The following is a 14,746-nucleotide window of genomic DNA, read 5'->3' on the forward strand; positions in this document are numbered from 1 at the left end:
CAGCCCTAAAGTCCTGGCCATTCAGACCTCCATCCTGCTGATTTTTCTCCCTTTGCAGCTCGCGTATCCCAACCCCAGGTACCAGGGCTCAGTCACCAACGTCTCTGTTCTGTCCTCGTCCCAGGCAAGCCCTTCTTCCTCCAGCCTGAGTTCCACTCACTCAGCACCATCCCAGATGATCACCTCTGCCCCTTCCAGTGCCCGAGGTAAGGATGGCAGGGTGCTACTTGCAGAATGGAGAAGAGAGGTCTTCATCAACGCCACTCGGCTTCCTCTCATCTGTGGCTGTGTCTTTGAGCAGCCCTGTGACTTAGAGAATACTCATTTGTGCTTTTACCACTAAGGACTCGAGAGTTCCTGCCTCCAGGCCTCTTCCCTGGCTGGCTTCAGACTCCGCTCTGAGCAGTGGCTGCCGCTGTGCAGCCATTGCATTTCTACCTCAGTCACAGGACACACAGCTTAGAAGAAAGCTCACTTCTTTCCCATTGAAAGTTTTGCTAGAACAAAGATCAAAGTCTAGGCAAAAGTGAGTCTTTTGTCTTGAGGAATCAGGCATGATGACAAAGTATGAAAAGTAAATCGGGAGACTAAAATTAACCCTGGAAAATGTTATTCTAAAACAGTAACAGCAACCAAAAAATTTTTCTTCAGTTGGGAAAGGCTTTCTCAGGAGAGATGGCTCTGTAAAAACCTATTTACTTTGCCAATTATTAGTTGATTTCTTGTTCAGTTGAATGAATATTGTTCTTTGAGAGGCAGCATCTTTGCATCTTTTTCACATTCTAATCCTAGTTCCCAAGTGAAAGTTGATTCTGTCTTTGTAGACAGAAACATTTGCAGTGGAATGGAAATTAGCTGTGGTACATAGGATCTAGTGCTTCCCAGGGTTGGCTTTGCAGGGTAGTGACAGTGGTCTGAGCTTGCCAGCCAGTCACTTGCTCTTGCTTCCAGGCTTCAGAGGGAGGGAGTCTCTTTGTTCTTCTCATTATTATGAAACCAAAGAAAAATGTCACAAATTTATTTATTTATTTTATTATACTTTAAGTTCTATGGTACATGTGCACAACGTGCAGGTTTGTTACTATGTATACATGTGCCATGTTGGTGTGCTGCACCCGTTAACTCATCATTTACATTAGGTATATCTCCTAATGCTATCCCTCCCCGCTTCCCCCACCTGACAACAGGCCCCAGTGTGTGATGTTCCCCACCCTGTGTCCAAGTGTTCTCATTGTTCAATTCTCACCTATGAGTGAGAACATGCGGTGTTTGGTTTTCTGTCCTTGCAATAGTTTGCTCAGAATGATGGATTCCAGTTTCATCCATATCCCTACAAAGGATGTGAACTCATCCTTTTTTATGGCAGCATAGTATTCCATGGTGTATATATGCCACATTTTCTTAATCCAGTCTATCATTGATGGACACTTGGGTTGGTTCCAAGTCTTTGCTTTTGTGAATAGTGCCGCAGTAAACATACATGTGCATGTGTCTTTATAGCAGCATGATTTATAATCCTTTGGGTATATGTCCAGTAATGGGATGGCTGGGTCAAATGGTATTTCTAGTTCTAGATCCTTGAGGAATCTCCACACTGTCTTCCACAATGGTTGAACTAGTTTACAGTCCCACCAACAGTGTAAAAGTGTTCCTGTTTCTCCACATCCTCTCCATCACCTGTTGTTTCCTGACTTTTTAATGATTGCCATTCTAACTGGTGTGAGATGGTATCTCATTGTGGTTTTGATTTGCATTTCTCTGATGGCCAGTGATGATGAGCATTTTTTCATGTGTCTGTTGGCTGCATAAATGTCTTCTTTTGAGAAGTGTCTGTTCATATCCTTTGCCCACTTTTTGATGGGGTTGTTTGATTTTTTTTATTGTAAATTTGTTTAAGTTCTTTGTAGATTCTGGATAGTAGCCTTTTGTCAGATGGGTAGATTGTAAAAATATTCTCCCATTCTGTAGGTTGCCTTTTCACTCTCATGGTGGTTTCTTTTGCTGTGCAGAAGCTCTTTAGTTTAGATCCCATTTGTCAATTTTGGCTTTTGTTGCCATTGCTTTTGGTGTTTTAGTCATGAAGTCCTTGCCCATGCCTATGTCCTGAATGGTATTGCCTAGGTTTTCTTCTAGGGTTTTTTATGGTTTTAGGCTAACATTTAAGTCTTTAATCCATCTTAAATTAATTTTTGTACGAGGTGTAAGGAAGGGATCCAGTTTCAGCTTTCTACATATGGCTAGCCAGTTTTCCCAGCACCATTTATTAAATAGGGAATCTTTCCCCATTGCTTGTTTTTGTCAGGTTTGTCAAAGATCAGATGGTTGTAGATGTGTGGTATTATTTTTGAGGGTTCTATTCTGTTCCATTGGTCTATATATCTGTTTTGGTACCAGTATCATGCTGTTTTGGTTACTGTAGCCTTGTAGTATAGTTTGAAGCCAGATAGTATGATGCCTCCAGCTTTGTTCTTTTGGCTTAGGATTGTCTTGGCTATGCAGGCTCTTTTTTGGTTCCATATGAACTTTAAAGTAGTTTTTTCCAATTCTGTGAAGAAAGTTATTGGTAGCTTGATGGGGATGGCATTGAATCTATAAATTACCTTAGGCAGTATGGCCATTTTCACGATACTGATTCTTCCTATCCATGAGCATGGAATGTTGGAACTTCCATTTGTTTGTGTCCTCTTTTATTTCGTTGAGCAGTGGTTTGTAGTTCTCCTTGAAGAGGTCCTTCACATCCCTTATTAGTTGGATTCCTAGGTATTTTATTCTCTTTGAAGCAATCGTGAATGGGAGTTCACTCCTGATTTGGCTCTCTGTTTCTCTGTTATTGGTGTATAGGAATGCTTGTGATTTTTGCACATTGATTTTGTATCCTGAGACTTTGCTGAAGTTGCTTATTAGCTTAAGGAGATTTGGGGCTGAGACAGTGGGGTTTTCTAAATATATAATCATGTCATCTGCAAACAGGGACAATTTGACTTCCTCTTTTCCTAATTGAATACCCTTTATTTCTTTCTCCTGCCTGATTGCCCTGGCCAGAAATTCCAACACTATGTTGAATAGGAGTGGTGAGAGAGGGCATCCCTGTCCTGTGCCAGTGTTCAAAGGGAATGCTTCCAGTTTTTGTCCATTCAGTATGATATTGGCTGTGGGTTTGTCATAAGTAGCTCTTATTATTTTGAGATATGTCCCATCAATACCTAGTTTATTGAGAGTTTTTAGCATGAAGGGCTGTTGAATTTTGTCAAAGGCCTTTTCTGCATCTATTGAGATAGTCATGTGGTTTTTGTCTTTGGTTCTGTTTATATGATGGATTACGTTTATTGATCTGCATATGTTGAACCAGCCTTGCATCCCAGGGATGAAGCTCACTTGATTGTGGTGGATAAGCTTTTTGATGTGCTGCTGGATTCAGTTTGCCAGTATTTTATTGAGGATTTTTGCATCGATGTTCATCAGGGATATTGGTCTAAAATTCTTTTTGTTGTGTCTCTGCCAGCCTTTGTTATCAGGATGATGTTGGCCTCATAAAATGAATTAGGGAGGATTCCCTCTTTTTCTTTTGATTGGAATTGTTTCAGAAGGAATGGTACCAGCTCCTCTTTGTACCTCTGGTCGAATTCAGCTGTGAATCATCTGGTCTTGGACTTTTTTTGGTTGGGAGGCTATTAATTATTGCCTCAATTTCAGAACCAGTTATTGGTCTATTGAGGGATTCAACTTCTTCCTGGTTTAGTCTTGGGAGGGTGTATGTGTCCAGGAATTTATCCATTTCTTCTAGATTTTCTAGTTTATTTGCATAGAGGTGTTTATAGTATTCTCTGATGGTAGTTTGTATTTCTGTGGGATCGGTGTGATATCCCCTTTATCATTTTTTATTGCATCTATTTGATTCTTCTCTCTTTTCTTCTTTATTAGTCTTGCTAGCGGTCTATCAATTTTGTTTATCTTTTCAAAAAAAACCAGCTCCTGGATTCATTGATTTTTTGAAGGGTTTTTTGTGTCTCTATCTCCTTCAGTTCTGCTCTGATCTTAGTTATTTCTTGCCTTCTGCTAGCTTTTGAATGTGTTTGCTCTTGCTTCTCTAGTTCTTTTAATTGTGATGTTAGGGTGTCAATTTTAGATCTTTCCTGCTTTCTCTTGTGGGCATTTAGTGCTATAAATTTCCTTCTACACACTGCTTTGAATGTGTCCCAGAGATTCTGGTATGTTGTGTCTTTGTTCTCATTGGTTTCAAAGAATATCTTTATTTCTGCCTTCATTTTGTTATGTACCCAGTAGTCATTCAGGAGCAGGTTGTTCAGTTTCCATGTAGTTGAGTGGTTTTGAGTGAGTTTCTTAATCCTGAGTTCTAGTTTGATTGCACTGTGGTCTGAGACACCGTTTGTTATAATTTCTGTTCTTTTACATTTCCTGAGGAGTGCTTTACTTCCAACTATGTGGTCAATTTTGGAATAGGTGTGGTGTGGTGCTGAGAAGAATGTATATTCTGTTGATTTGGGGTGGAGAGTTCTGTAGATGTCTATTAGGTCCGTTTGGTGCAGAGCTGAGTTCAATTCCTGGATATCCTTGTTAACTTTCTGTCTCATTGATCTGTCTAGTATTAACAGTGGGCTGTTAAAGTCTCCCATTGTTATTGTGTGGGGGTCTAAGTCTATTTGTAGGTCTCTAAGGACTTGCTTTATGAATCTGGGTGCTCCTTTATTGGATGCATATATATTTAGGATAGTTAGCTCTTCTTGTTGAATTGATCCCTTTACCATTATGTAATGGCCTTCTTTATCTCTTTTGATCTTTGTTGGTTTAAAGTCTGTTTTATCAGAGACGAGGATTGCAACCCTTGCTTTTTTTTTTGTTTTCCATTTGCTTGGTAGATCTTCCTCCATCCCTTTCTTTTGAGCCTATGTGTGTTTCTGCATGTGAGATGGGTCTCCTGAATACAGCACACTGATGGGTCTTGACTCTTTATCCAATTTGCCAGTCTGTGTCTTTTAATTGGAGCAGTTAGCCCATTTACATTTAAGGTTAATATTGTTATGTGTGAATTTGATCTTGTCATTATGATGTTAGCTGGTTATTTTGCTCGTTAGTTGATGCAGTTTCTTTGTAGCATCGATGGTGTTTACAATTTGGCATGTTTTTGCAGTGGCTGGTACCGGTTGTTCCTTTCCATGTTTAGTGCTTCCTTCAGGAGCTCTTGTAAGGTGGGCCTGGTGGTGACATAATCTCTCAGCATTTGTTTGTCTGTAAAGGATTTTATTTCTCCTTCACTTATGAAGCTTAGTTTGGCTGGATATGAAATTCTGGGTTAAAAATTCTTTTCTTTAAGAATGTTGAATATCGGCCCCCACTCTCTTCTGGCTTGTAGAGTTTCTGCTGAGGGATCTGCTGTTAGTCTGATGGGCTTCCCTTTGTGGGTAACCTGACCTTTCTCTCTGGTGGCCCTCAACATTTTTTCCTTCATTTCAACTTTGGTGAATCTGACAATTATGTGTCTTGGAGTTGCTCTTCTTGAGGAATATCTTTGTGGTGTTCTCTGTATTTCCTGAATTTGAATGTTGGCCTGCCTTGGTAGGTTGGGGAAGTTCTCCTGGATAATATCCTGAAGAGTGTTTTCCAGTTTGGTTCCATTCTCCCCATCATGAATAGGAACACAACCAGTCTGCAGCTCCCAGCGTGAGTGACACAGAAGACAGGTGATTTCTGCATTTCCAACTGAGGTACTGGGTTCATCTCACAGGGGCTTGTCAGACACTGGGTGCAGCCCACGGAGCATGGTGGGGCATCGCCTCACCTGGGAAATGCAAGGGGTCGGGGAGTTACCTTTCCTAGCAAAGGGAAGCCGTGACAGATGGTACCTGGAAAATCGGGACACTCCTACCCTAATACTGCACTTTTCCAATGGCCTTAGCAAAGGGTGCACCAGGAGATTATATCCTGCGCATGACTCAGGGGATCCCACACCCATGGAGCCTCTCTCACTGCTAGCACAGCAGTCTGAGATTGAACTGCAAGGAGGCAGTGAGGCTGTGGGAGGGGCATCTGCCATTGCTGAGGCTTGAGTAGGTAAACAAAGCAGCTGGGAAGCTCGAACTGGGTGGAGCCCACTGCAGCTCAAGGAGGCCTGCCTGCCTCTGTAGACTCCACCTCTGGGGGCAGGGCATAGCTGAACAAAAGGCAGCAGAAACTTCTGCAGACTTAAACGTCCCTGTCTGACAGCTTTGAAGAGAGTAGTGGTTCTCCCAGCATGGAGTTTAAGATCTGAGAACGGACAGACTGCCTCCTCAAGTGGGTCCCTGACCCCTCAGGAGCCTAACTGGGAGGCACCTCCCAGTAGGGGGCGACTGACACCTCATATGGCAGGGTGCCCCTCTGAGACAAAGCTTCCAGAGTGAAGGATCAGAAAGCAACATTTGCTCTTCTGCAGCGTCCACTGTTGATACCCAGGCAAACAGGGTCTGGTGTGGACCTCCATCAAAGTCCAGCAGACCTGCAGCTGAGGGTCCTGACTGTTAGAAGGAAAACAAACAAACAGAAAGGACATGCACACAAAAACCCCATCTGTACGTCACCATTATCAAAGACCAAAGGTAGATAAAACCACAAAGATGGGGAGAAACCAAAGCAGAAAAGCTGAAAATTCTAAAAATCAGAGCACTTCTTCTCCTCCAAAGGAACGCAGCTTCTCGCCAGCAATGGAACAAAGCTGGATGGAGAATGACTTTGACGAGTTGAGAGAAGGCGGCTTCAGATGATCAGTAATGACAAACTTATCCGAGCTAAAGGAGGATGTTTGAACCCATTGCAAAGAAGCTAAAAACCTTGAAAAAAGAGTAGATGAATGGCTAACTAGAATAAACAGTGTAGAGAAGTCCTTAAATGACCTGATGGAGCTGAAAACCATGGCATGAGAATGACGTGATGCATGCACAAGCTTCAGTAGCCGATTCGATCAACTGGAAGAAAGAGTATCAGTGATTGAAGATCAAATGAATGAAAATGAAGCGAAAAGAGAAGTTTAGAGAAAAAAGAGTAAAAAGAAATGAACAAAGCCTCCAAGAAATATGGGACTATGTGAAAATCTATGTCTGATTGGTGTAATAGCACAAATGTATGACATGGGAAGTCATTAAGAAAAGAAGCTCTCTAAAGCACACAAACCCATGAAGCCCACAGTAGGAGTGATGGAGAGAAGCCCACAGTAGGAGTGATTGCTGTATGGCACAGTGAAAAGATGCAGTGACCACCTGGGAAAAGCCTTGGCAGCTTGTAGAGGGAAGTGGAGTAAGGTTGCAGCAGGCACAGTCAGACTTCACCTGAAGTATTCAGACCAAGCCCTCATTTCCAGGGCAAGGGAATTAAGGCCACCTAGCCAGTTCACAGCCAAGCTAAGTTTGGGGCACAGATCTTTACACTCACCAGCCCTCACTCTCATGCCCATTCCACTGCCCATATTGCCTCCCTAGCATGGACTCTGAGGTCAGAAAAGGGGAGCCAGCATTTGAAAGCAGACATTTCTAGTACTAAATAGGACAAATGAACCAAAAGATTGGTGCATGCTGAAGATTTGTCAGTATGTGAAAGCTGCAGACATAGAGAAGGAGCAGTGATATGTGTTATCAAGAAGGCACACTGAAAGACGGCCTTGGGAATAAAAAGAAAAGAAACCCTGAGCCATGAATGCCACAGTTGAGGTTGGCATTTAGTGTCTTCAGGTAAACAGTCCTGAATACAGCTGCAGAAACAGTTTCTGTAATCCCTTCTGGTTTTGTTTTTTTCCCTAACCTAAAGCGTCTCTAAGATATGTTCTGACATATCTAAGACTTTATCTGGTATTCTTGCTGAGGACAGATCTCTGAATCATGATGATTGATAAACACAGAAGGCAACCAAGGATGGACATTTGAACTCAATTGCACTCTGACGTTGGTCAGACACTTCCTCTAGGCTGTTCCAGATACTTAGTGTCCTGAAAAGAAGAAAGAGGAGGAATAAGCAGGCCCTGCTCTTGGGGACCTCACAGGCTGGCAGTTACCACCCTTTCCTTCCAGCCGTTGACTGATTTATTCACTTATCAAGCTTTTACTGAATGCTCAGTGAGGAACCTGCATGGCTCTTGCCTTGGGGGCAGGTGGTGTGCTATGTCAGTGCTGAATAGAGAGAAATTATCTTCTCCTTGTTTGGAAATAACTCATTTTTACTTCAAATGGCTTGGTTATCTGTTGCTGCATAATAAACCACCCCCAAAACTTCTTAAAACAATCTATTATCATCTCTTATTCTGTGGGTTTACAGGGCTCACTGAGCAATTCTCACTTGGTGTCAGATGTCACTGGCTGGAATCATCTAAAAGCTCAGCTGGGCTAGATATTCGAGATGGCTCACATACATGGCTGGCAATTGATGCTGGTGGTCAGCTCGGGGTGCGACTGGGGCTGTCAACTTGAGCTCCTACATATGACCTTTCCATGTGACTTAGGCTTCTCACAGCATGGCAGCTGATTTTCCCCAGAGAAAGCATTCCAAGAGACCCAGGAAGAAGCCTCAAGCCTCCTTTTTACCCAGCCTTGGATGTCCCAGGAAGTCCCCACGTTTCTATTGTCTCCTCAAGTCACTAATGTCAACCCAGATACCAGAAAGAGGAATGAGATTACACCTCATGTTGTAAGGAATGGTGTGTGTGTTTTGGGACAGAGGGTGTTGATGGTCACCATTTTTGGAGATGAGCTGTCACAATGGCCAAACTCCAGAATATCACACAGAGGAAGGCTGAGAGAAGCCCCTTCCCTTTTGGGGGTAAACATTAAGTGCAATAATAAACAAAATGGTTAAACAGAACTGGGCCCAAAGAGAACAGTGAAAAGATCAGAGGCAGTAAGAAAGAAAGCAAGTCCCTTCTAGACCACAACTTCCATACCATCCATGTGCAGGCTCATCTGGAGAAAGGTGCAGGTCCTACATCTATCAAGCACAGTGTTAGGCCCTGGGAGACAAAATAGAAGGGTCTGTGTGACATGGCATCACAGAGAAAGACTGATACTTTCAAATGTATGTAATAGATGTTGTAGTAGATACACTCTGGGCAAAGAAGGGAGGAAACAGTCCACTCTGTTTGAAGTTTGTGTTTGGTATTACCAGGGAGGGGAAAGCTTTCGTAAAGGTGATCTTGAGGGAAGCCTTTGCATTGGGGTTACTTCCCCCACTCCCAAGAGTGGTCATGAGACCAGTGGTCTTCCTTGCCATACCCATGGACACTGCTGTGATTCCTGTTGCTTTGGAAATGTCTGAGAGGAATGGCCTGCAAGGCCCCTCACACGGATCAGGATATTGAGTATGCAGATGTGGGGTTTTCTTTATGAGCCAGGCTGTGAGCTCCATGAGGTGAGAGACCATGGACAACCTGAGCAAGACAGTATACCAGGTTCCAATCACATGCTTGGTGTGGAACGGGCATTAGATATGGGTTTGGTGTTACTGAGTTGGTCTAAAGGTGCTGTGTGTTTTCCGGTGCATACTGAACAGAGAGTAGTCCTGTCTAGAGCTGTGGGCTGCAATGCTCAGGAAGCATTCTGAGAGTTTCTTGCTGGGAAAGCACTATATCGGTCAGTGAGAATAGGTGCTTTTTTCACTTCTCTTTACATAGCCATCTTCTTGAGGTTGCCTAAGAGTACAGGTTCTAAAAGAGAACATAGAAACCAGTAAAATCACAAAATAGCAATTCAGGTCGAGTTTAAAAAATCATATTTTAGTCATTCTCTTACAAGTGAAAGGACATTTTTTAATGACTGGGTCTTAAAGCCAGCCCTGAGGTTTTACAAACAGGATCACTCAGACCAACTGTGGAAAAAGTTACATTACTGGTATTTATTACGCTGACTTCTTCAAAGTATTTTAGCCTCATCTTCTTGGACTGAAATGAATACAAGAGGAATTTCTCAAGGACTCCTTTGGCAAGCTGGCTGAAGAAGACGTATTTTTAGCTGTGTCCTGACAGTGCTGGCACTGCACACTCAAAGGAAAGCCCCAGAGACCCTGAGTTCCAGAGACACAGAGCCTCTAGGAGCTGCAGATTGACCCCAGCTGCAGATTCAGCTGGAGCCCATGGGTTGGTCTAAACTACCCAACTTCACTCAGAGGACACCCCAGAGAGGGGTTTCAACCAATAGAGCCAGGCAGAGGCTTGAGATCCAGGTGATCCTCCTGTGAGGGCTCCGATTCCCCCCAGTGGTTTCTCATGGATATGCTGGTATCTGGTACAATGAGCACATTTGGAGGGCCTTCCAAATTACCCATTCCCCCAGGAAAGCCGGCAAGTTACTCTTATTGCTTCTGTGGAAGATCTTCTCAAGGACCATGGGTTGACAAGTTCCTGGACCTACGGCTATGGCCTGAATCCACGGGGACTGAGTCACACCACGTGGCATGGTGTGGCCTCCATAACAGTCCCTCAGACTAGGGGAAATCACTGCAGAGGCCTCACAGGAGTAGAACATGAATCAAGTCAACTAAAGAGCCTGAGTTAAAGCTCCATAATTTCCACATTAGTTCCATGAACCCTGAGTTCACGGAAGGGCAAGTGTCACAGAGCAAAACCCCAGAGAGCAACCTGTGTGCAGAGCCCTGGCCCCCAGCCAGCCTGGCTCTAGGGCTGCAGTAGGACTGGCAGGAAGGCAGAGGCCAGGTGCTGGAACCTAGAATCTAGAAGGGAGAAGCCTCTGAGAAAAGTCGGTAGGGAGCCAGGTGAGAACAGGGCCAGTGGTGTCAGGAGAAGGTAAGTGCGTAAAGACACAGTATGTCAAGTAATAACAGTGTGGCTATGTTATCTGAGTGTCTCTGTCTCTGTGTGAGTGTCTCCATTGCAAGCTGGCCTGTTCCCATGCCTGGACCCCAGGAGAGCCCAGCATACAGGCCATACCCATTTCCTGATAGTGCTGGATGCAGGGAGCCCCTAGCCACCCTGCTCCAGTTCTTAACTCTCCTCACCCTCTGCTTCTGAGCATGGTGGGGGCTCTGTCAGTGGATCTGCATCTCACCAGCCTGCTGTATGTCAGCCTTGGCTGGGACATGAGGTGCAGCCACTGCCACCATCTAACAACCAGACTCTGCTTCATTCCTCCTGTGCTTGCTGAGTTCATCCTCACCCTAACTGCAAGGGACACCTACCCTGGTTCCCTAGTCCTGAGGATGCTTGACTGCTGGACCCTCCATCTGTGGCATGTCATCTGTGCTTGATTGTTCTCACTTGGTTACAGGCTCTCCCTCTCTGCCAGATAAGTACCGCCATGCCCGTGAAATGATGTTGTTGCTGCCCACATACCGGGACCGCCCAAGCAGTGCCATGTATCCAGCAGCCATCCTGGAGAACGGACAGGTAATAGACCCACCACACTGACTGTCCTCTGCTGCAAGTGTGTTAGCCTGTGCTTCCCTCCTTGCATTTGCGGGGCCTTCTGCATTGTCCTACGTGCCTCTCTCATTCCGCTGTAAGATCCCGCAAAAGGCCGCTGGGCTTCTGGATGTGGAGTGCAGTGAACCTGAGGACCAGCAATCCAGACAGAGTGTAGGCGTGAGTAGAATGGTGGCAGGAACCACCATTGGAACCAGCATTGCTCATGTAGCTATCTGTCCTTCCCGCCAGATCCTGGACTCCTCATCCCTAAACAGTCTAGCAGAGGTAATTGGTTCTTTGCAGCCTGTTCTGAGAAGGCAGTGGTGGACACATTAGTCTGGAAGATGTTCTTCCTCCCTATTTGTGGGGCATCCTCACTGGAGCAAACTCTGCCTCTTTTATTCATCCATCCAACTGAAGTCCCTCACTACCTGCTGGGGCTGTTCTACATGCCATTTGCACAGCTCTCCAAATGCTCTGCCTGGGGACCTTGAACAAGAAGCTGTAGGGATTAACTCCCTCCCTTGGGCAGTCTGTCCCTGCCCTTCTATCAGGGTCCATAAAAGTCACCTCTCAGTGACCATTACCTAGCCTCAGAATGCCAGGAGTTTCTTAGTGGTACCTCCCTGTGCCTGATTGGCTCTGCCAGGTAGAGGGATGAGATCTGCTTGGCAGCTGCCCATTAAAACAGCAAGTCCTGTCTGTGACTCTAGGCTTGACACTGTCCTTTCCTCTGCCTTCGGTGCTAGCATGGGCCTGTGCAGGGCCTCTCCAGGAGGCTAAACCTGTCAGTGCTCATGGGGAAGTGGGGATCTCTCTGGCCAGACAAAAGGATGCAAACAGATGCTCCCAGGTAGCTATGTTCTGTTTCTTGGGCCCTACATAAGACAGCCTGGGTCCTAGCCAGATACTGGAGGATGGTATCACAAATATTGTGTATAGAAGCACTGAGAACCAGACACCCTGGACAGTCTTTCCTAGGGCTGGCCTGGAGGTCTCAGTATATCTCAAGTGTGAGCTGTGCCACTGCTTTGTTTTCCCTGTCTGATCTTGTAGTGTCCTGTCTCTCGTGGCCCACAACACTGCCTCCCAAGATATAATTGGTTGTTTTCACTCTCTGTAATGTTTATCTCCTTCCTTCAGCCGCCAAATTTCCAGCGAGCCCTGTTCCAGCAAGTGGTCGGAGCCTGCAAACCCTGCAGTGATCCCAATCTGTCTGTGGCTGAAAAAGGTATTGTTCCCCAGGTGGCCTTCCCCCCATGTCTGTCCCCATCCTGAGTGTCTGACTCTTGTCCCTGAGTACCAGCTGGCCAGGGCTAAGCCATACTTCAACACTCAGGTCTGTCTGTCTGTCCAGAATTCTGACCAGTTCTTGTGCTCACTATTTAACCCATGTCTGGCTTGATGCTAAGGTTTATATCCTGTATCCCTCCTTCCTCAGGGCCTACCCTCAAAGAGGTCCCAACTGCCTCCTGCCCTGAGCCCACCTTTATGGAAACTTGGGCTTCTGTGTGCAAACTGTAGAAAACTACTTCCCTAGACTCCTCCCAGCCACCCCCAGAATTCAGCAGGCCTTGTGGCCCCTTTGGTCCCTCTCAGCTTGGGCCCTCAGGGATCTTTCCTTGGAGCTCAGAACAGGCCGTGGCCAAACAAGCCCCAAGAGGAAGGGGAAAGACATGCTGTTTCCCAAAGACAGGCTTCTCCAAGTGAAGCCCAGGGTGCCCCAAAGGAGTCCAGTCCTCCTGTAGCCACTCTGGCCAGCAGCTGCTGTGAATCCATCTTTTATTGCAAGGCTACCAACCATACTGTGAGACTGAGCAATCCTCCTTAGACCTGTGGCTGTTTAGAGAGTGGGCATTTTACCCTGTGTTCTGCTTCTGCAAGCCGATGGAAGAAGCAGACTCAGACCTCAGACACGGAGATCTGAGTTAATTTTAACAGAGAGTAATACTAAGTGCTGAGCCTTCCTGCCACCCAGAACCTGGCCTCATATCTGCCCCTCTCCTCACAGGTTCTCTGCCTAGCTGCTCCATCTATTGGAGTTTAGGGCACACTCAGTTCCCACCAATACAACCTGTCATCCCCTATTCCATCAGAACATGTCCCTCCAAAGCTGTCATCATCACGTTATCATCGTATCTGTTCGAGTGCTATGTGCTGTCCCCACTGTTATGCTCCGCCTTTGCTCATCATGGAGGACATACCTCTGTGTCCTCTTTAAAGAGACAAAACACTGATGGGCACTGAAGCTGGGTGCCCCACCACAAAGGGCCTGGAGACTGGCTGAAGATGCCTTCATAGCTTCAAGGTCGTATATCCCGAAAACATGCAGCTTCTTGGACTTCTGCACCTGTGACCCAAAACAGAGTGCCCTTTTCGCCTGGAGGGCCAGAATCCACAGTGGCATTTCTTCAGCTGAGATGCAGAGCAACGTCAGAAGTAGCCAAGAGTCTAGACAGGCTTAGAGCTCAAACAAGTGCTGGTGGCCAGACCAGGACCCTACCCCAACCAGACACATTAGTGCTTCAGGCCTCAGGCCAAGGCCAGACTACGACTACATCAAGGAGCTGGACATGCCCACCCCTAGGTGTGGAAGGAAAGGAGGGTTGTCTCAGAACAGAGGCTGAGCCCAGAGCAAGCATATCCGTACCACAAGGCCAGCATTTAGAAGGCAGCTAATCAGACATTTGCCCAGTGGCAACACACAGGCCAGAGTGTAGCTCCCTAAGTCTCTACCTGGATCCTCCAGGGCAGGAACTATACATACTTGTCATCATTCTCTTGTCTGTCAGGGTTCTGAGTCCCATGAGGACTACATCTCTCACTTACAGGTATCTCTTTTTGCCATGCAGTGACTCCCAGATCAGGTGAGCCTGCCTTCAGGACCATGGGCTATGCACTGGCGGCCTCAGGCCAGTGCTGGACAGTTGTTAATGGTGAGGGAGGGAGGCGACAGGATACAGTTGGGATCACCCCTCTTTTCCTAGGATAAGTCATTCTATATTAGCCTTCCCTCTAGCCCCAGTGCATTTATGCTACATGGCAAAGGTCTACTGGCCCCACTGCTCACAGACATCAGGCTGCAGGGAAAACTTGATGGCTTCTGGTTTATATGGAGTCACTCAGGCAGGCACCCTTTTGTAAACCATTACAGCCCTGTAAGCCTTCTTCTCCCATAGCCTTCCTACCCTAGAGCTCCTTTGAGCCCTTGTGGGTGAACATCTGCACCCCATAATTCTTCCAGGGCTAGGTGTGCATCTGAGATCCTGGGCTGTCAGAACCCCTTTAGGGAAGCCGCCCAGACCCATTTCCAAGCTTCCTATTCCCTGATATTTCTTTGGTGGCTTTTTATGG

The 14,746-nt window shown here is 45.9% G+C and overlaps 1 protein-coding gene across 6 annotated transcripts in view; it reads left to right on the forward strand.

Annotated features, from left to right (window-relative positions):
• The window catches only part of DOCK3 (dedicator of cytokinesis 3), a 699,272-nt gene that overhangs the window by 678,284 nt on the left and 6,242 nt on the right, over positions 1 to 14,746 (forward strand). For 5 of the 6 annotated variants that reach the window (XM_031009748.3, XM_031009752.3, XM_031009751.3 and 2 more), the window contains 3 exons: positions 59 to 206; positions 11,256 to 11,374; positions 12,536 to 12,623. In XM_031009748.3, the coding sequence (XP_030865608.3) occupies positions 59 to 206; positions 11,256 to 11,374; positions 12,536 to 12,623 (355 nt within the window). The remainder of the gene's footprint in view (positions 1 to 58; positions 207 to 11,255; positions 11,375 to 12,535; positions 12,624 to 14,746) is intronic. The other variant, XM_031009749.3, reaches the window with a different exon arrangement.

Source organism: Gorilla gorilla, chromosome 2 (assembly GCF_029281585.2).
Source record: "Gorilla gorilla gorilla isolate KB3781 chromosome 2, NHGRI_mGorGor1-v2.1_pri, whole genome shotgun sequence".
In the NCBI taxonomy this organism is placed as follows: domain Eukaryota; kingdom Metazoa; phylum Chordata; class Mammalia; order Primates; family Hominidae; genus Gorilla; species Gorilla gorilla.